The sequence below is a fragment of the Podarcis liolepis genome (assembly GCF_965112155.1).
Source record: "Podarcis liolepis genome assembly, chromosome: 5".
Classification (NCBI taxonomy): Eukaryota; Metazoa; Chordata; class Lepidosauria; order Squamata; family Lacertidae; genus Podarcis; species Podarcis liolepis.
The window spans coordinates 92,669,167-92,692,348 of NC_139556.1; the positions used below are offsets into that span (position 1 = coordinate 92,669,167).

At 42.6% G+C, this 23,182-nt stretch overlaps 1 protein-coding gene across 7 annotated transcripts in view; it reads right to left on the reverse strand.

Moving 5' to 3' along the window:
- Positions 1-23,182, reverse strand: part of PEX5L (peroxisomal biogenesis factor 5 like) — a 173,027-nt gene that overhangs the window by 54,834 nt on the left and 95,011 nt on the right. For 3 of the 7 annotated variants that reach the window (XM_083504175.1, XM_083504176.1, XM_083504172.1), the window contains one exon: positions 2,853-2,957. The exons of 2 other annotated variants lie outside the window; for them this stretch is intronic. In XM_083504175.1, coding sequence (XP_083360301.1) covers positions 2,853-2,957 — 105 coding nt within the window. Of the gene's footprint in view, positions 1-2,852; positions 2,958-7,160; positions 7,221-23,182 lie in introns of those variants that run through there. 2 more of the 7 variants (XM_083504173.1, XM_083504178.1) reach the window with 2 other exon arrangements.

Here is a 23,182-nt window from a genome sequence, read left to right on the forward strand (position 1 = left end):
TTACAGTTCTATAATTCCAAGGCTCAATTTACACCAGGGTTGGGTAATCTGTGGCCCTCCAGATTTGGTTGAAAGAAAACCCGCATCATTCCATAGCTGAGAGAGAGGTGTGCTGGAGTCTAACAACATCTAGAGGGCCACAGGTTCATTCCTGATTTGTACAATACCACTGTGGCATGGGAACTATTGAAAAACAGCTTTCCTGTGAATCGGTTTAGTCATTTGGATTGCTTGGTTACTTCCCAAGTCAACAAGAACAACTCGAAAGGAGGCAAGCTGGCACAGGAAATAGTCACATTACCAAAACAACCCATTGGTTCAATGCTTATACACATCACTAATGCAAAACGGGAGTCCTGCTACAGGAAAGCATTATTTGTGTGGGTTCCTTGCTGCAAAAGGAATGCATAAATTGGGTCCAGGTCTTGCAGTTTCCCCTGTGGTATTACATTATACCAGACAAATGTTCTGAACAAAAGGTGCACATGGGAAGGCAAAGGACAAAGGCATCATAAAACAGCAAGACATTTATATAACAGGTATGCAAGGGAGAAAGGCAACATGACCCTACTGCAAACGTGGGCACACGCAATGTGGAGACAATTATTGAAAATACTCACTCATCCACTTGGTTTTGCCTTCTCTTGGCTTTGTGTAGCCAACTGGTGCGTAACAAGGATGAAGTCAGCTGGTACACAGTGAGAAAAAAGTGTACACAGACTAACAGATACAACATTTTACTTTGAAGGAGTGTATCACAAATGATTTATGGTAAACTGTTACATACAACCAATACAAATGGGGCACAAAACACATTATGAATCAGGTGTCTCGACAGGTACGATTCATAAGCTGATTTATGTAAAATCCAAATAGGATGTAAGAAAGCAGAGCATCCTATTCCATCACCCAGTCATGTCCCAGTGTAGAGATGTTCCACAGGATGTTTTTTCTACATGGGTACATCCATGTAAGAAGACTGTTCATGTGTCTCTTGCCACATGTATATATATGTTGGGGAATCTCAGTGGGCAATGGATTCCCAAGGCATGTGCACATAAGAAGCCCAGACTGCCACAATCTTCACACCATTCAGCGTAATCCATGTAGGAAAACTGCCCTGTGTAATGCAATCTAAACACGGGACATTTTGAGTTTCTGTATATATAATGCAGCATTGCAAATCTGTAAGAGCAATTGAGAGAAAGTGATTTTTAGGTATAGGATAACGTTGGCAGTTGTTATGGATCATGAACATACAATCTGGACAACCCAGGGGGAAATTTTGAGCTGACCTTTTGTAATTATCCTAGATTTGTCAAATAAACCATCCAGTATTTAGAGAATAGTGGGTCTGTGGAAATGATTTTGGAATTTTAATCCAAATAAAATTTTAAACTATTGATTATCAGGGGCTATTGACCATCCTGCTCACTTGTGGCTAGTATGCTTAAAATCATTACTTTTATTTTACGCATATGCTCCGATCTGGCATTCAACTTAGAATGTATTTAACTTATGCTCCTATGTAATATATAGTAAGATAAATATCACTGGAAGATAACTATCACCAAGCAGGCATGCATATTCTAAATTTAGTTGCCATCTAAATTGAGTGACAGAGTACAGAGTGCCTCCACGTGACAAGCATCACAGCTTAGATCAAAACGGATGCTATTTTATCCAATTCATGTTTAATAGTGTAATTTACACTATTCCTGGTTCGGATGTAATGCTAAACTATGGTTGAATGTTATGTACATGAGCATATGCCCAAACTTTAAATTGCAGTTCATCTTAACTTCCGTTTATTAAAACAACCATGGTTGTTTGAAGCTGGCTTGCATCAGCAATCAGCACTTAAGATTAAACACTGTCTGGGTTCAGATGTAACACTAAACTGCGATTAGATAAAAAGAGAAGAGAACGTTTCAGTCCCTTGCTCGCAGTTGTGCCAAAGGAGGAGACAGCAGAGCTGACAAGCCCAAAGCTCATTCGTTATACTGCATCTGAATGAAGCCAGAATCTCATATGTTGGCAACAGCTAGACCAAAGGCACACAGTTTCAACAAAACAGGTTTTCATTTGATTGGGTGTGTTGTTGTTGTTTACAGAAGAACCTATTAAAATTTCTCTACACTTTCACAGCAGTCATTTCAAACTATGGGTCTACGTATTGACTTTTACTCGTTACGTGAGAAGGGATTCAAACCGAAATGAGGGAGGTCCAGTGTTTTACAGGCACTGAAACATATTTTGCAAAATGACACACACCTCTATGGAGAAGATGTTACATAAAGTTTTATCAACATACCTTTTGCTGTGAATGTGCATTTATATATACTCTGTTATGCAAGTATGGACAGCATGAATCACAGTTGACAGTTTCAATTGGTTTTAGACACTCTACTGGTAACTGACATATGTACGCTGTGGTTCTGTAAATCATTTTCCTCAACTCCTCTGTCGTTTTTGGTTTTTAAGCCCCAAGCCCTAATACACAAGATCAGGAAACACAAAGTGATTTCTTTCACTCTCTCTTTCTGTATAACATTGCATATTATGCATTTTGGGTTTTGTAAAAGACCAAGCTGAAGTCGATTAGCTAAAGATAAAATGCATCAGCCGAAGTACTAACTATTGAAAAACAATGGCTCCCCCCCCCAAAAAATACGCCCCCAATGTAATTTGGGGTGGAAAGTGGCCTTACATAAATATCTCTCCCAACTCCTGTTTTTCAATCTTATGAAACATTTGACTCCAAGAACAGAAATCATTCTCGGCTCATTGTTGGTCTCCATGAAAATCAACATATGTCAGCTTCCTCCTCAGAATCCTACCATTCTGCCCACCTGTGATTTCATAGTAAGGAGGGGCTTTTCCTCGGCAGGCTCCTCCCTCGGTATCTCCTTCATCACCATGGCAACAGCCTTATCTGCCGCCCTAGAGCCTTTCCCCTATAACAGTGAAATCAACAATGACTCGTGTCAGGAGGAAACTTAGCAACCTGTTACAGATACAGAAATAGCTTATTATTATGGTTATCATTAGTACTGAGCCCCTAAAAACAACACCAGCCCCAAAATTAAACTAAGGCGTCAAGTGGAGAAAAAGCAATTTTCGGTCACTGTAAACAAAACTGTGAATTTTGCAATTAAAACAACAAGTGTAAAGTACTTAATAGTGATAACGAATAGATATATGATGCTCAATGCTACACGCTTACTTCATAACAGCCGTTCAAGATCATATCAGCATTAGCCATGGGATCTGTGGTTTTTCCTCAGGTCCCCACAGAAATCCAGTGTATTATGTCGGGTACACTGATATATGGCCAGGTAGTGACATTCAGCTTTGGGATATAATAATTTATAATAATAATAATTTATTATTTATACCCCGCCCATCTCCAGCCACTCTTGGGATGCCAATTGTACAGTGTTTTGTTTCCCAGAATTGCTGGCCTGCCTAGTGCAGGACAGGTATCAGACTAGGCTACAAATCAGCAAGCCTCCGGTTCGAATCTCACTTCAGCCATGAACTTACTTGATAACTGTAATATGGAAATAACATTATTATTAATTGATCATGAATTTATTTATTATCTGCCCTTCACCCTAAGGTCCCAGGGCCAGTTACCACATTAGAAACAATTTGAAGCAACTTATTGTATTATTCAACCTTACAGGTTCTTGTAAAGTTCACATTAAGCTCTTTGAACAGTCTAAAAAACTGTATTATTACCAACTGAATGACTGGGCCTTGCATTATTGAAGTTGAAGCCATAGAATTGAGCATCATGTGTGGTATTAATTATAAGAGATGTTAAAGCAAGTGGCATAAACAGTTTTTCTAGCTTTCATTTGCAAACGACATCAAGCCGACCTCATTCATTGTTGGTAGTTTTGGGGTGAATGCAAACAGTCTGTAACAATGCAGTTACATGCTCATAAAATCTCATCAGGTATCTACTTTACCCCACTGATAGCTGCTGTTCTTAAAAGACAAAACATTAATCTCACGGGAAGTCACCATGTGACAAAAGCTTCAAACAGGCAGGCTATCATGCAATTACTGTAATTATCAAGTGAATGGCACAGGGAGCTGAACATTCACACGGAGGCAGAAGCTGCCTGTTGCTTCTGAACTTTGAATTCTTAAAAAGAAGCGTTAAGTTGTAGTTAACAGTTGATACAAAAACTAGTGGTATACAAACAGAATTTCAAGAAACCTCTTTGAAATAAAATCCTATTTCTCTGAGGAAAATCTCCCTAGAAAATTGAACGAGTTCTCCTTTCAGTACAAGAGCAAGTCACATAGCAACACAAGCCGCCTTAGAAGAAAAAAGTTATATGGTTTTAACACCCCAATGCAAGTGGAGACTGAATCCATTCACACCATGAATGTCAACTGAAAATCAAACAAAGCACTTCTTTCAAAGGATGTGTAATTTCTCGTTAAAAGCTCAAGAAGAATATGGTAAACTCAGTGACATAAACATGGCAGGGTTGACATAATGCCATTCATACACATTCACAGGGAAGCATCTGAGCAATGAAGCATCTCTTTAAAAAGCAGTATTGTCAGTTTTGAGTCAGTTCTGATATAGCATTCTGGGAAAAAACCACCAACCTTTTTTGTGTGTACCTTAAAATGTGTATCTATAGCACCGAGAACCTGCCAGTTTAGCATATATTAACCAACCCCCCCATCCCCGAATACTTTGATGATATTATTTGGTATTCTCCTGAAAAAAATACACTTTTCATAGAGGCACATCAGTGCCAAGACTAGCTCCACATCAGCCTGGTCCTCTGAGGAAACTGTGTGATGGACAAAATGGCTTCTTCAAGCACCTCCTACCATGGCTGAGTCATCCTTTGCATTAAGGTATATCTCTTCCAGCTCAAGGCATTCTGGGCTATCATCCAAGGTTTCAAAGTTGCATTGGATCTCGCCAGTGTGAACTTAGGTGACGGTAAATTAAACAGATTGAATAAAAATGGGTTCCTTGGTGTGAACTCTTGTTTTGCAGCTTGCCTGATGCATGCAGTCAAATTTTGATTGACTTGCACTTTGACCTCTCCCCTCTTCTGCTCAGATGGGCTGCCTGACCCCCTCCCACATTTTAAAGCACCTTCTATGTTTGCCTTTCACATTACCAGGAAAAAAAGAGAACACAGTGGTACCTCAAGTTACAAATGCCTCAGCTTACAAACGCTTCAGGCTACAAACTCCACTAACCTGGAAGAGTTACCTCGAGTTGAGAACTGTCCCAGGATGAGAACGGAAATCGTGTGCTGGTGGCACAACGGCAGCAAGAGGCCCCATTAGCGAAAGCACGCCTCTACTTAAGAACAGTTTCAGGTTAAGAACAGACCTCCGGAACGAATTAAGTTTGTAACTAGAGGTACCACTGTATTTTAAACACAGTTGTTTTTAAATGGCTTCAGGGTTAAGATCGGTGCGGTAACGGAACATGTCAAAACAGCCCTAAACCGTGTAGATGTGGAAAGGCAGAACACCAGACACACTGCTCATTCTAGAGGCGTGGAAAAGTTAATGATACATCAAAACTGGACATCAAGATGACTGCACAGCTTTGTGTCTCTTTGTGGCTCAGCTGGTGAAAGGATAGAATGGGTGGGAAGGGCCTCATGGGGTTAAATATGTGGGGATATTACAACTGCCTTGGTCCCCCACCCCCATGCAAGGAACCTGGGGGGGAAGAATGCAGATGGAAGCCGGTAGTGATGTTCATAATCAAAGGCTGGACACCTGGATTGGACAATGTACAGTGGTACCTCGGTCTATGAACAGTCCTGTTAATGAACGATTCAGGAAATGAACTCAGCAAAACCGGAAGTAGGTGTTCTGGCTAGCGAACTTTGGCCCGGAAAATGAACGGAAGCTGAATGTGGAAGGGCACTGGCGGCGGGAGGCCTCATTAGGGAAAGCGTGCCTTGGTTTAAGAATGCTTTCGGTGTAAGAACGGACTTCCGGAATGAATTAAGTTCATAAATGGAGGTACCACTGTATTGGGAAAGCATGGTGGAAAAACAACTCTCCTTTGTGTGTGGGGAGGGTAATATGTGGATTCATATACTGTATTTGTACAGTGGTACCTCGGGTTAAGTACTTAATTTGTTCCAGAGGTCCGTACTTAACCTGAAACTGTTCTTAACCTGAAGCACCACTTTAGCTAATGGGGCCTCCTGCTGCCGCCACACCGCTGGAGCACAATTTCTGTTCTCATCCTGAAGCAAAGTTCTTAACCCAAGGCACTCTTTCTGGGTTAGCGGAGTCTGTAAGCTGAAGCGTATGTAACCTGAAGCGTATGTAACCTGAGGTACCACTGTACTGTATTTGTACTGTGCTATAATAACTATACATAATTATACATAAAACCTGCATAACCAGATTTCAGATGAGCAGAGTTTAGACTTTTATTTTCCAGTATTTCATCTTTTCAATTGGCTTTTTTCTCTCCAAGGGAAACAGTTATTTATTACTGGGGAAGGGGAACCAAGCTTATTTGAGGGCTTAAAAAAAATGATGTTGGGGCATGTTGTATCTAAAACTTCATTGTTGGCATCTACCTATCAGGTTACTATGCAGAACTCTTTCAATCCACGGAGAGCAAAATAAGACATGTTATTTCTCATATCTGAAAAATGCACCCATAGAGATGTGATTTCTGGAAACATCTACGACCAAAGCAAAAATTTCAGCATATTCATTCAGTGTTTGTGTGGTTACCCTACAGGACATGCTCATACCAAATATCGGGCAATTTAATAAGCATGCTGGTTCCTTTACACTCCACTGATATCCAAAGAACCGGAAAGAAAATGCCTTATAATGGTGTTTTTAATCTGATGAGAAGCACATTCTAGTTGCTAAGCATAACAAAAGGTCTCTGGCCAAGTATGCACGATTCCATTTGTGATTCAGTCAATCAATCTGTGACAGCATCCTCTTACATGATATGTGGGGCTAGCGGTAAATGTCATGCGACTTTGGCAAAGTTAGTCCTTTCGTGCTGAATGTTGGGATGAAGCAAGTTCTGTCAGCTAGGAAGGATGCATTGGAGAAAGAAAGTAAAAACAAAACAAAACATGCAGTGCCTTTTACTTCTTGCACAGGAGGAAAAAACCCACCAAGGCAAAGGTCAGCTCACATTTCTGAAGCCAGAGCCACTTTTTCTTCAAGGTCTCACCTACTGCCTGAAAAGAGTTATGATACCCATGTTAGTGCCTGATATCAGGTTCTTAAATAATCAGTCCATTGGACGGTTGCGATCAGAACACTACAAAACCTTCCACTGCTATCTCAATCTTAAGACATGAGACCTCCCCTTACTTTGGTCACAAGGGGGCTTTGCTTTGAGGTGGGGGGGTGAGGTGGGGGAAGAGAACTTGCAGCCCTTTTTAGCCCTTGTGAAAGCTGTCCCAGTTGTGCTTTTCGAGCTGGTCTTTGACCGTAATAAATTATGATGATGATGACGAACTTGCAGCCATCCATAAACCCTTATAGCAGGTTTACTAGTACACAGGGGAGAGTAGCTGGAAAAGAAGCTCTGTGCTACAGCTGTTGTCTCTCTAGACACTTAGGAACAGCTGTGAGTCTATTTTGTAGCTGCTAAAACAGGAATAGTGGACTGAATGAATCAGCCCTAAAAGTCAGGATAACACAAAGAAATTTAAAATGAACCACTGTCCTCTTGCAAAGTCTACTCTTCCAATTTGAGCTATTGTGATGCTGGTTTTACAGATCGACCAGGAAGAGTAGTTGAGTGGGTGTTTATAGAGGAGATCAGGGATATTAAAGCACTGGGAAATATGCAGAAAAAGAGTAGCGGAAGCACCTTCCAATTGGGGAATCAGCCTTCCCCAAGCTGGTGCCCTCTCAGTATTATGGACTACAACTCCCATCTGCCCCAGTCAGCCTTTCAGCCTAATGAAAAGAATTATAGAAATCTGTCAAATTATAACAATGAAGAATAATGAAGAAAGTTAACAGATAGAAATTCTGTTAGGTGACCCAACAAAATTAAATGGCAAAAGGTAGACTGTGCTTTTCAGCTTCCAGGAAGCATCTGAATGGACACTTTTGGAGACAGATCAATGGGAAAGAAAGGCCTTTGGCAGGACTCTTACGTGTTTATAGTATCTCTCTAGACTTCCAACAATTAGATGCTCCAAAGAATAGACGCTAATGGGGAAGAGAGCACAGGGCACAGCACGTTTGAGCATGAGTGTTTCTTCGCAGCGTTCAAGAGCTTCATTTATGGGCAGCCTGAGACTTAGGAAGCCTTGCATGATTAATCTTTTAAAACAAACACTGAAATCCCCATCTTCCACAAATCTTGCATCAAAAGCTCAGCAACCAATTGCGACATCTTTTCTTTTTTTGATCCAAATCACATATGATGCACAGAGAAACTCGGGCCTCAGTTCGTCAAAGAACTGGGCTGCAACCCATTGCACAGTCAGGGTGCTTAAATCCTATTCAAATCAATGAGGTTTAGCAAACTATGCATATAATTACAACCTTGAGGATGCTTCACATTCCCCCCCCCCTTTTTAAAGGTGTACCCTTCAGATATTTTCATGTACCACTAAACACTTGATGAGTGAATGTAACACATGTCAGAGAGCCGGGGTTAGCTTAGGATCTCTGCCAGATGTGTCCTTGTTTGCAAAACTGGATTTGTAGCATGTGAAACAGCTCCCCTACTCAGTCTTTTAACATCTCACGGAGAGAGAGCAGGGTTGCATGCACTTGCCCTGCCTTAACTGTTACATCCTAAGCCACCGCCACCCACATCATGTTCACATGTTGGAGGCATGTCTGCTGAATGCCCATAGGCTGTATTTGTGTAAAGGAACCGTGGCCACAAAGGCTTTAATTGGATGCAATGGTAAACCATGGTTTGCCCAAATCAGAAAGTGAGGAAAGAAATCAAGATTGTGCAAGAAAGGAGGGAGTGTGCCAATTCAAGTCATGGCCATGTTTTAGCTACTATGTGTGAACTGAGCCAGTCTTTCTAGGACCATCACCAAAAATTAGTCTATCAACGTTTGGAAAATGTAACACAACTGATCATCTGTTTGATGCTGCTGTTAAAAACTAATGATGCCCATATCAATAACCATGGAAGAATGGAGTTAGCTGTAATTTTCTTTTTTGCTTCAGATGCTCTCTAGTGCTAAATATTTTCCATTAAGGTTGGCTTCCCCTACCTTTTACCTGTTTTGTTCTGAAATGACTAATTTTACACTTGCCAGTTTCTGATAATGAATAGCTCATCATTGCTTAGAGAAACAAGGGGATTGGTTTTTTCATAAAAGCAGCACCTCGGAGGACTTGGTGGATGAGCTTGACAAATACAAATCTGGTCTGTGGTGTGCAGATTTTAAGATCAGCATGCATAACACACAATGTAATGCTCAAAGGATTGGGCAAGGCTTCTTTTACAGAGAAGTGGGACAGGGTAAACTCTACTTTCAGAGAATACAATTTAACAGCCATTTCTAATGTTCCAGTTTTCATTCAGTGGGGTTTGCAAGGAGGGTCAAATCGTAATGTTGGAAAAGCCCAAGAAACATCACAGCATACCAATGTTGGATTTACAAGCTGATGCCAGGAAATGACTTGTGGTTCTAGCAAAAATGGTAATGCCCAATGTGGCACGAATGCAAAGGATGCCCTGAAACATGCAGTTCCATAATCAGGATACTGGGCATCTGGGTTTATTTATAAGCTACACTTCAGCTGAAAGCTAGCCAGAAGGACTGAACTTTCAATATTTAATATTCAATATTTTAACAGACATTTTTGTTCAAGAAGTCTTTCCCTTAAGTATGATCGAGTCATTATATGGAATATTAATTGTATATTCTTGTAGAAATTGTGTTAGTTAGTTAGTTAGGTTTGGGTTTTTTTGCACTGCTTAGATGGCTTCAGGGCATAAAGTAGATTATAAATCTGTAAAAGAAATGAAGTAACATGCATGCTGTGGTATTAAACCACTTGCCACAGAATTCTCTTCACGAAATATTTATTATTCCAAACAACACTGCAGGGATGTTGGGATAAGCTTTTAGAGTGCTTTGATTAAAGGAAAACAGCAACTGCTGTGTCCTGCGAATCTTGTTCCTTGTTCAACCCCAACCCCATCCTTCTTATTTCTCATCACTTCTTATTTCTCTTTTATCTTATTCTTGCTATTATTTTTCATCTTCCTGTTTATTTGATTGAAGAAAGACTAGATTTTCCAGTAGTTTCACTGGGGCCCAATATATAACCAGGTCATAATTTAATGATTCGAAACATCTTTCTTTTTCACCAGAGTTATGTATCACCCAAATGACACATATATCTGTTGGTTTTTTTAAAAAAACTGTTACCGATTTCGTTCTAATTTTAGTTTGTCTCCTTTATAGCCTATTATTATTATGGTTATAGGTACAGATAATGAGAAATGTAAATAAGCTACTTAAGTAGGGAACACTGTATGGATGTAATCATATTGCACCTCAGTCTACTTTGCATAAAAAGTGCAAAGCTACTTGCCTTCTAACATGTTTTTTGTACCTAATTTTGCTAAGTATACACATTTTTGCAAAGCAATTTCCCATAAAATAATACATTTTTGTATGCTTTTCTTTTACTACTCTATATATTTATATGCATTTATGTACACATTGCTTAGCTAGATAAAGGGTGCTGTAGAGCAGCAACCCATTACCAATGGGAAATTGCATTGAGAGCTATATTACTTTTTTACAGCATTTTTAAAGATCACTGTAGATCCAGCCCTGAAATTTCTTTTCCATCCTTATTTGTATGTCACACTAAGCCAAACCATAGTTTAGGATGAATGAATGCACAAGTGTACAGTCCCCAGCAAAGGACATTGCACCCACTTTGCTCCTGCCTGGCTGATCTGCAGCTATAACATGAGCTAAATTGCAGTTTGACTATGTGTGTTGTCTGAACCTGGGCTGATGGCTTAGCTGTCCTGGACAAACCACAAGACACACCTTGATTACAGCTTGTGATGAGTCGGGACTCTGGAGAGAGCTAAATCATGAGCCCGGGTTCATGTGGCACACTAAGAAGAAGAAGAAGAAGAAGAGTTTGGATTTGATATCGCGCTTTATCACTACCTGAAGGACTCTCAAAGCAGCTAACATTCTCCTTTCCCTTCCTCCCCCACAACAAACACTCTGTGAGGTGAGTGGGGCTGAGAGACTTCAGAAGTGTGACTAGCCCAAGGTTGCCCAGCAGCTGCATGTGGAGGAGTGGAGATGCGAACCTGGTTCCCCAGATTATGAATCTACCACTCTTAACCACTACACCACACTGGCTCTCAAACTATGGCTTAGCTCAAGCATCAGCTCATCTCCAGAAGGGTTTAGCATGGCACCAAGCCTTTAGACACCATGCACTAATTGTCATACCACCATCATAATAGTCACAGTGTTTTCCCACTCTACTAATATAGAAAGGATGTTGTGTGTGAAGCAGCCTTGAGCCAGAGACTTAATGAGACAGTTAGATTAAACCAGTAATTCTGAAATACGTTGGCACTTCTATTAGTTATAATTGCTTTGTTATGAACACTGGCAGAACACTTTGTTGTGGGCCAGGCAGAAGAGACTTTTAAAAACCTGATATTTGCAAACCATGTAAATTGGGGGTGGGCTGGTTTTATTTCTTGCATGGCCAGTGATGATGATGACGATAATAGAATCCTTGTGGTCTGCTGGTATATTTTAGATTTACAAAGCAAGGGGACATGGTTAGGATTTCTCAGCTGCTATAACAAAAATGTAATTAATTTGTGCTAAGTGCTCCCCAAAAGGCATTATTTGCTTAAGAACACAGATGTGCTAGAAAGAGACATTCAGGTCTGTCTGGTTCAGCAAAAATACAGGGAGTCAAAACTAGGCAGCTCACCTGAAACTGCCCAGTGGACCTTTGCTTACCCTCTGCTCAACTCTAATCGAAAACATTCCTGTAGGATTCAACTGGGTGGGTGCGAGGAACTCCCTTTTTCTAGCAGCTGGTGTCTCTGTATAACAGCTCACAATTAATTTCAGCCCGAGCTGCAGAACTTGCAAGAAATATGGTACTGCTTAATGAGGATTTAATTAAGCTACTGCCACAGAATATTGATGTGATGTTATGAGGCAATCTGAGAGTGCTCTCCTCGCTGAGCAAAAGTAATTCATCACTCAGGAACTCCAATCACAGAAAATGAGGAAATATATATATTAAAAAATCTGCCCTATAGTACTCAAACACCTGAACTTACTTTCTGTTGCACACTTTCAAAACCTTTAGGAACACGCTGGTGGCAAAGAACAGGTGAAGCATCTTGGCCACTTTGTGAAGCCTTTAAAAAACCTCACTACTTTCCTCTCAGCGCTCCTAGTTTCCACATCTGCTGGGCCTGTTTTCCCCTTTGTCTCACCCAACTGCACTGCATGCTCTTAGATGAGCAGGGAACCTTTGCTACAGGCGCTATTCCATGACCACACTTAGGATGCCACCTATGGGTCCTTTATTAAGTATTTATGTTATGTGATGTTTGTAGTTGGGACGCGGGTGGCGCTGTGGGTTAAACCACAGAGCCTAGGACTTGCTGATCAGAAGGTCGGCGGTTCGAATCCCCGTGACGGGGTGAGCTCCCGTTGCTCGGTCCCTGCTCCTGCCCACCTAGCAGTTCAAAAGCACGTCAAAGTGCAAGTAGATAAATAGGTACCGCTCTGGTGGGAAGGTAAACAGCGTTTCCGTGCACTGCTCTGGTTCGCCAGAAGCGGCTTAGTCATGCTGGCCACATGACCCGGAAGCTGTACGCCGGCTCCCTCGGCCAATAAAGCGAGATGAGCACCGCAACCCCAGAGTTGGCCATGACTGGACCTAATGGTCAGGGGTCCCTTTAACTTTACTTTTTTAATGTTTGTAGTTATGTAGGGTTGCCATACGCCCATAATTTCCGGGGCATTGCCGGGATTCGTCCGTCATAAATGGTGTCCGGGCGGAACTTCCTAAAATAGGTAGAAATGTCCAGGAAAACCCAGATGTATTGCAGCTCACATCGTAAGTGTTATTCCCCGCCAACAACTTTTGTGTCTGGGTTTTGACTTTTTGAAATACGCCAACCCTATAGAGCTTGGTTTGAACTTTGGAAAGGCAGCATACAAATAAAATGACTGATTGACCTGCAGCTAGATCTTAAGAGAAATTCTCTTTTGCACCTTCCTAATAATTCTGCTTGGTGCTGGAGGAGACTCTTGAGAGTCCCATGGACTGCAAGAAGATCAAACCTATCCATTCTGAAGGAAATCAGCCCTGAGTGCTCACTGGAAGGACAGATCCTGAAGCTGAGGCTCCAGTACTTTGGCCACCTCAGGAGAAGAGAAGACTCCCTGGAAAAGACCCTGATGTTGGGAAAGATTGAAGGCACAAGGAGAAGGGGACGACAGAGGGTGAGATGGTTGGACGGTGTTCTCGAAGCTACAAACATGAGTTTGACCAAACTGCGGGAGGCAGTGGAAGACAGAAGTGCCTGGCGTGCTTTGGTTCATGGGGTCACGAAGAGTCAGACACGACTCTGTACTTGGAGATGTGGGGAATCAACCTGGGACAAAGCATGTGCCCTACCACTGAGCCACAGCTTAAATGGGAATCTCAGTCACATTGCAGCTCAGAATGAGCAATGTTGTCTCGCCAGCAACTGTGACAAACATGGTTCCCTTGGAGAAATTGCTGTTCTATGGCTACCTAGGTTGGCCTAATAACAGGTCTCAATCCTTAGAACTAAATTCCACAATCTAACATCTTTAGTATGCCTGGCATCAGTGGGTTTTTTTCCGGGGGGGGGGAATGCAGTGGTACGCATACCCCTAAATCTTTGTACTTTTATCCATTTACTGTATTTATTTTCCCTGATTTGAACTATAAAATGGTGGTTTTCTTGAGTCGAAATGAAAGTAACCCTAAACATTTTTTAAAGAAAAAAAAGCACTGCCTGACATGACTGAGGAGAAAATAATTGAAAAATGTTGCATTTCCTTGAAATAATTTCACGTGCATACAGAAAGAAAAATGTAAAGAGTTTAATTGAAAATAATTTAGTTGCAAATACTTCACAAGTTAATTTTGTAAGCTATGTGGGTGGCATTTCTGTCCAATAACTTGGTGGGGCATAGATTCTGTCATCTATTGTGTGATCTCAAATTTGCTTTTGGTGAACATGAATATTCAAGTAGTTGACTTTAAAGATTTGCATTCTCATAAATATTCATGTTACTCAGTCTTGAGTGCTTTAATGTTAATATAAGGCAAGCATGAGAAAAATGTGAACATGGTCAAAATGGAATTTGCTTTTGAATTAACTTAATATTAGTAGAATGCAAGGAGCACTTAGGTTAAAGGAAACAAGCTGAATCACTCTTATATGCAAAACTGTGGATGGCCAAAGCCTTGCTTTCTTACAAATAAGGTTCTCAAATCCCTCAAAGTAGACAGCTTTCAGCCCTCCAGATGTTGTTGGACTCTAATTCCCATCAGCCCCATCTGGTATGGTCAGTGGAAAGAGATGGTGGGAACTGTAGTCCAGTAACCTTCAAAGGACCACAGATTCCTCACCCAAGCCTTATGAGGAGCGGTTGAAGAAGCTGGGCATGTTTAGCCTGGAAAAGAGGAGACATGATAGCCATCTTCAAATATCTCAAGAGCTGTCACATGGAAGAGGGACTCCCAACACTAACAAGATCTAGCTAGATCCAGCAGCCCAATTGATTCTCCAGTCCACCAGCACCCAACAACCCTGGACCCAGCATCACGGCCGGGCCTGAGCTCAGTGGATCTGAGCCTGCTGAACTGAGAAGAAGAAGAAGAAGAAGAAGAAGAAGAAGAAGAAGAAGAAGAAGAGTTTGGATTTGATATCCCGCCTTTCACTCCCCTTCAGGAGTCTCAAAGCGGCTAACAATCTCCTTTCCCTTCCTCCCCCACAACAAACACTCTGTGAGGTGACTGGGGCTGAGAGACTTCAAAGAAGTGTGACTGGCCCAAGGTCACCCAGCAGCTGCATGTGGAGGAGCGGAGACGCGAACCCGGTTCCCCAGATTACGTGACTACCGCTCTTAACTGAGCCTAAGACTGTGATGAATCCAGACCTCTGGTGTCCATAGCCAGAGCCAGTGTGGTGTAGTGGTTAAGAGCGGTGGACTCGTAATCTGGTGAACCGGGTTCGATTCCCCGTTCCTCCACATGCAGCTGCTGGGTGACCTTGGGCTAGTCACACTTCTCTGAAGTCTCTCAGCCCCACTCACCTCACAGAGTGTTTGTTGTGGGTGAGGAAGGGAAAGGAGATTGTTAGCTGCTTTGAGACTCCTTTGGGTAGTGATAAAGCGGGATATCAAATCCAAACTCCTCCTCCTCTTCTGAGGAACCAGCTCCTTCCACTCTGGAGATATTCACCCCCTGTCAATCTGCCAGTCCTACTGAAAGGAATGGAAGAAACATGCTAAGGCTCAAACTTGGAGCCCAGTCCCTTTAAGACCTTCCATTCCTCCAGCAAGGGGACAGACCCTGAAAGGAAGGATCTGGTCCTGAGAGAATGAAAGCCTTCAGTTCACTCTTTGCTGTAGTAAGCTGTCCACTTTGGGCTTTCCTTTTCGCTGCCCTAGACTCCTTGCTAACTGAAGGAGAACCAGTGTGTTGTAGTGCTTAGAGTGTTGGACTCAGACCTGGGAGATCCAGAGTTCAAATCACAATTCAGCCACACAGCTCACTGAGGTGACCAGGGGCCAGTCACTGGCTCTCAGCCAAACCTTCCTCACCGGGCTGTTGTGAAGATAAAATGGGGAGAGAACCACATTACCATCTTGAGCTCCTTGGAGGAAACATGGGATGTATATGTAATAATAATGATAAAAAACGATGATGATGATAACCACCTCCAATAATAATAATAATAATAATAATAATAATAATAATAATAATAATTTATTTATACTCCGCCCATCTGGCTGAGTTTCTCCAGCCACTCTGGGCGGCTTCCAATCAAGTGTTAAAAACAATACAGCATTAAATATTAAACAGGGCTGCCTTCAGATGTCTTTTAAAAAGAAGATAGCTGCTTATTTCCTTCACATCTGAAGGGAGGGTGTTCCACAGGGCGGGTGCCACTACCGAGAAGGCCCTCTGCCTGGTTCCCTGTAACTTGGCTTCTCGCAGCGAGGGAACTGCCAGAAGGCCCTCGGCGCTGGACCTGAGTGTCCGAGCAGAACGATGGAGGTGGAGACGCTCCTTCAGGTATACTGGGCCGAGGCCATTTAGGGCTTTAAAGGTCAGCACCAACACTTTGAATTGTGCTCGGAAACGTACTGGGAGCCAATGCAGATCTCTCAGGACCAGTGTTATGTGGTCCCGGCGGCCACTCCCAGTCACCAGTCTAGCTGCCGCATTCTCCAAGGCAGGGAAAGCTGCATTTGGCTTGTTGGCTCACAAGGTTTGCAGGCCTGGCTTAGAAATTTTCTGGGACGTCAGGCCGAATATCCAAATCTCCAACCCAGAGGAGAAAATAACATTCTGCACTACAGTGACCTCAATTCTCTGCCAAGCAAAGTGAAATCCTGCAAACCTGAATAAATTTTGCAGATCAAGCCAATGTGTGTGCAGTTATTTATTTTTGCAGAGTCTTCCCAAGCCTGCCCAGGTGAGGGTCATGGACCTCTCAAAGTAACAGCACCCCATCCTCTGAAGAGCTGAAGCTCCGCTTCGAGATTTTATCTGGCGCCGGCCTCTTATTTTCATGCTTATCACCACGGCCAGCTGGCCAGTCAGAAAGACTATAGAAAAATATGTTTTTATAAGCAGGAGCTCAGATTGTTTGCTTGTAAGCCCAACCACCTTAAAGCATTTTGGCATAGGGGCATCTCATTTGAAAGCACATTTTAAGAAGAACAAAAAAACAACAACCCCTTTCTCTATTATTAGGGTCTTTGCAAAGAAAGTTAATTGTGGGTCCTCTGTTGAAGTATAGGTGGATTCCCACGAGGCAAGACACAGCGATAACAGAAAGAACCTTTATTGAACTACATAACTGGGAAACAGGGGCAAAGTATCTGCTTATATACATTCCTGAAAACCTGGGCCACTCCCACTCCCAACCTGATTGGCTGTCTAAACTTCCAAGCTGCGAATCACGACTCAGATTTCAAGGGCCAATGGCAGAGGTCCAAATCCTGAAATGTTCTGTGATTGGACATCATGTATCGAATCAGAACACAGGAGCTCAGAATCCATAGTCCAGACTCAAGCTCAGGCAAACACAGACCACTGAATATATAACACCTGTTACCCTCTCTCTTGATCATCAGGGCCAAAGCAGAAATGGTTGCACTGGAATACCTCTGTGTCAGCAGGATCAGATGTTGTCTGAACCCCCACAAAGCAGAAGCAAAGGCCACCCCATGTTTTAGAAAAACCATGAAGGGGAGAGATAATGCCTCAGCCCCAGGGGTCAAATGTTACTTTATGGAACTCTCAATCTGCCGCTTGGGTCTGTTCCCAGGCCACACACCTCTAGCTACATCCTCTCCCTGCAGGCCACACACCCCACCAGCCTTGCTTTAAACTTCCTTGAGTGCAGAGTCTGACGTAGCTACCAGGTCTGTGCTCTTAACCTTACTGACATTCTGCCACTTTAGCAATGACCATCAAATAATTCCAGGCTCTTTTCAGCATTTCTAGCTTGGAAATACGGGGTGAATTCCAGGATAGTGTGAGCAAGTGTCTTCTCATGCAAAGGAAGGCTTCTTCTCCTAGTTAACTGAAGCAGCCATAATATGCTTCGGAGGAGATTGGGAGGACTGACTCAGATTTTTGGGGCACGCAGTGAGCTGCAGGAAGGACAAGAGGAACCGGAAGTCCTGTTGCACAAGTGGAATTCTGTTATGTACTGAGTTGAATAGGATCCAAAAGGCAGCAGTCTGATTGGTCCTAGAACATTAGGATTCAGAATGCAGCAGTCTGATTGGTCCTAGAACATTAGGATTCAGAATGCAGCAGTCTGATTGGTCCTAGAACAATAGGTTCCAGAATGCAGCAGTCTGATTGGTCCTAGAACAGTGCAGCCGTATGATTGGTCCGCAGGAGCCACCCAATCCAGCTCCAGGTGGAAGTGAATCCACAACCTGATTGGCCTACAGGAGAATCCCAGAATTAGCCAATCACGTGCGGCCCATTGTGTAAATAATGTATATAAAGCAGATATTTTGGGGAAACTTTCATTCCTCACTACTATGAGCTGAATAAAGAGCATGAAATCTACACTCTTCTCCGAGTATATTTCAAATTCCATAGCACAAGCAGGTAGACCAGGCATCCCCAAATTCGGCCCTCCAGATGTTTTGGGACTACAGTTCCCATCATCCCTGACCACTGGTCCTGTTAGCTAGGGATGATGGGAGTTGTAGTCCCAAAACATCTGGAGGGCCGAGTTTGGGGGTGCCTGAGGCAGACCACACTGAATGTCATGCAAGGATATAAAAAAAACCACTATAGAAAACCTTTGGACTTGGATGTGAGTGTCCTGAAAAGCAGCTTCCAAGCTTATATGCTATATGTCGGCAAGCAACAGTTGAAACGGAGGATTGTTTCAAAAGCAGTTTGTTGCACTGAGAAAAGATCTCAAAGAGAGCTTTGGCATGGCTTGAGTAGCAGATCTGTGGATTGCAGCCAGACGAGGCAATGGAACTTTAAAGGGAGGCATTGGCTTTCAAGCTTTCTGCTTTTCCACACGGTCTGATCTCCCAAGGAACCCCTGAACATCTTCCACAGATTCCCTGTAGGCTTTTCTGATGACATAGTCCCATTCACTGGAGACACAGAGGACCTCTGCCCCTGCTTGCAGCCTCTGGGCATTCAGACAGAGGATCCCAATCATGCAGAGAGAGAGAGGGACCATATCTCCATAGGCTCCATTCAGTGGGAATGTGCAGAGGTTGAGGTGGGGCTGGAGGGTGCGATGTTGCTCTAAGCTGTTGTGTTGCAGTGGTTTCCACTGCTCAGCTGCCATGGGGCCCTGGCCAGGCTTGGTGTGCCTTGCCCTTGCGCCTGCTAACTCTGCTATATACCCAACACTATCCTGTGTCTGCACATCGCAGTAAGTTTTGGAAGCTGCAGTAAAATCAGTAGTGGGCGGACAAGCTGTCTTTCAGGAAAGCTTGCCTGTCATAGCCTTCCAGATCTTCTTGCTGAGAAAACCACTGAACTGGCATACTTAATTTGCACGATGTAGAAGCAAAGCCTTATACCAGCTCTATGGTGATTTAGCCCAGGCATTGTCTGCTCTGACTGAGAGTCTCTCTCTCTCTCTCTCTGGGGTTATACATCTTTCAAACCATGTGCTACCTTATCCCTTCACCTGGAGAGGCCAGGGATTAAAACTGATGCATCTTGCATGTAAAATATTGCTCCCTCTGTCTTGATCTAAGCAGATAATCCAATGTAATCTGAAAAAAGGGGAAGTAGTGTAGACACATGACCACAGTCGATACCTAGAAACTTCTAAAATTCCTGATATCCAAAGGTTTCGTTAAGTGGGTCATGTTCTGCAGAATATTTTTGATCCGATATATTTGTTTACCCAGATATATTGGGCCACTAACAGCGCTGTTTCATAGAGTCAGTGATGGAATCCCAGTTACAGCTGCACACATTTGGGGCTACACCCCTTCCCCAGAGGCTTAATTTTTAAATAAATAAACCAACATGAGAGTTTATTTAGTAAAAGGGCACAACCCTAAGGCTAGATGTGACGCAATGAGTTGGGTTAGGAGTCAGTGGGATTTTGCCTAAACCAGGAGATCCCTGGCTCGATCAGAAATATGTTGTTCTGAATCCTGGCTCTGCTGGGGTCAGCTAGCTGCTAGCTGATCTAAGCCCTTTGAATCTTAAACTAGAGCAAGACCTTAAAAGGGGGTGTTTGGGGGTGGGGGTGGGACCAGAAGAGGGATTTAGGGTGGATCCTTAGCCAGTTCAGCTAGGTGATGCGACCTGCCAACCCAGCAAAAACTCAAACTCAAATGAAAAATGTTTTCTTTCTCCCTTTGCCAGGCTTAGGCAGCCAATTCAGCCAAGGCTGTAAACTTAGAAACATACCGTATTTTTCCGTGTATAAGACTATGTTTTTTTATGCGGTCACCTTATACACAGATAGTGCAGAGGGGGACAGGCGATTGATGACAGCTGCGAGCAAAAGATTGTCAGTGGCGATTGGGCAAGTGATTGGTGGCTGTGGCAAGGCCTGCTGATGATTGGCTGCTGCTGTGGCAATTGGGTGGGCGCTTGGCGGTTGCTGGCGGCAAGTGTGCAGACGACAGGTGGCTTCGGCGAGGCATGAGATTGGCATTGGCGGTCAGGCGGGTGCTTTGTGGCAACCCCCCCCCCAAGCTCAACAACCCTGGGCAATCCCCCCCCCCATTTCCCTAATTTGGTGACCCAAAAATTAGGGGTCATCTTATACCCCAGGGCATACGGTCATTTTATAGATCAATTTGTTTAGGCTTTGTTTTTCAATCAATGAATTGTTTAAAGCAACAATTAAATGGAACCATTCCACAGTCCTCATTGTGTTCTTGGTCTGTGTATAGTCTAAAAATGACAAATATCTAGCACAGAAGAAAAGCAAAACCAAGCCAAAAAAGCTTTCAGAATAGCAAAATGAGAAATAAACCCAAGCGTTAGCCTCCTATATCCTTCCATTTTTTATAACCTTCGCAAATCTGTTGGTATGGACCACATTAACATTTTAAAAGAATCTTGACTTGCACTCTCGAACCCTACTCAATAATGTATTGTGTCCTTTTAACTGCTAAAACAGAACTAACAACACGATAGTGATAGCCTACCAGATAGGCTTAAATTGATACCAGTTCCTGGGAGGTAGAATGAATAGAAGGAGGACTGCGTATTCACAGTGAGACCCTGGCAGCCAACAAATCAATGCCTGTCTTTTCTTATATATATAATAAATATATAAAACAAGATCTCTATCGCGTTCTCTTTCTTTGATCTCAGAATGCCTTTAATCTTTAAGGCCATTTAATACGGCACAACTTTCAGAGTGAGAAATCTCATACTCTTGACTTGTTTGGGGGAAAACAATTTCATCTTTTATCAGGACTCTCTGAGATCAGGCATGCCCACCACCACTCGGCTTTAATGGGCTTCCTGGCACTGAGAAGCATTTCTTGATACAGTGGGAAACTGTAAAAAATGCAATGTGAAGACAGTGGAGCAGAAGCTTCCAAGCAAAAATGACTATGTTTTGGTTTGGGTATAATTTTGGAAAGATCGGAACAGGAATGTTCATCTTCAATTGTGGCCAAAAAAATAAATATTTTTTTTAAAAAAATGAATCCATTTTTTAGCCTCCACCTGAGATCCCATCCTAGATTCAAGCCTAGGTCAAATTCAGGAGTATCCTTAGAAGTGACTCCTTCCACATCTGAACTGTCCAACTAGCAAACATGGGGAATCCCTGTTTAATTATAAAGACCTAAGAAGAGCCCTGCAGGATCTGTTAAGTATAATTGGTTTAATCGACACAGAAATGAAAGTGCCTGTATATTAATGAAGGTTTAAAATGGAAAATGGCTAAATGTGTATTGCTAACACTGGAGTTTTTCCCGCAGTAGTTTTTCTAAGTGGTCTCTGAGCTCTTGCTGAGTTGATAATTAACTAATTTTCTGCTAGCTGACATGTGAGTGTTGTAACCTTAGATCAGGTGACAAAGGTACTGAGCTGCAAATCTGCCATCTTGAAAGGGCATTTTGATTTTTGAAGTTATCTTTTATTTCTAAGACACTGAGCTTGTTCTGGACAGCACAATACATTGTATGGATATTTTGGGTATATCTTTGATGCTTATGTACTGTTTTTAAAGAGTTCTGTGAATAAAAGTTTGAATAATATTTTTATGGGTCTGGGCAATGCTATCTTCCAAAAGGAGTCAGTTCTTATACTTCTAGTTGCTTCAAACTACACAATATTAATATCTGCAATAGGACCAGACCAAAGGCCCATTTAGTCCAGAATCCTGTTCTCACAGTGGCCAGCCAGATGCCCATGGGAAGCCCAGAATCAGGTCCTGAATATAGCAGCACTCTCCCTGCTTGTGATTCCCCAAAATTGGTATCTAGAGGCATGCTGCATCTGATAGTGGAGGTAGAACATGATCCTCATAGCTAATTGCCATTGATAGACTTTCCTCTACGAAGTTGTCTAAAGCTATTTTAAATCCAAGTTGATGACCATTGCTACATCTTCTGGTAGCTATGGTTTATAAAAGGAACTATCTGGGTTCTTGCTCCTTTTCCTACACATCTGTGATTACACATTCAGTGAGATATGTGGTACAAACCTCTCAGAGCAATGGGCCTCAGAGAAAAGCTGGAGGACTACCCATTTGACAGGGCCCTGCCTATGCAAAATCTCTCCTTGGCATGTTAGTTATCCATGTTTGTTAGGTTCCCTGAAAGTGCAGAGAGACCTTGAGAGCATCTTCTTTTCCAGGGCTCAGCTTGCAGAAGGGTTCATGAAAGCTTAATGTGAAGGGAATCCTTTCTAAGACACTTTCATTCCAGGAACGCAAGCAGGTTAAGCTTCCCTGTGCTTTATCCTTTTGTGCGCCTGGGTAGCAACTCAAATCCTTCCGGGCGGCTGATATAACATCTAATGTATCAATTAATCAGGCTATTCATGACAGATTTGTGCAGAACCTATTGTTACATTCAGTGTCCTTTTGAAATAACTATGGCTGTGCATGGTGAGCCTTTTCTGCTATGATAATGCAGCTCTAATGCATTCCCTTCCGCTTCTCTAAAAAGAGTCAGTCCAAGATATTGCGATAGAGCAACCTCTTTTCTCCATCCTGGGATCTCTCGCTCATATACACACATCTCCTCCATAACTTATTATGCTACTGGGTTCTTCCTTGTCCTGTTTTAGCATCCCTTTTATCCTCCCTCCAGGCACTTTTTCTATAAACCACTAAATACCACTAAATATCCAATATCCACTAGATACAACGAGGGCTTTTTTTCAGCCGGAACACTCTGGAACTTAGTTGCGGCACCTCTCCTGAGCTTGGCCC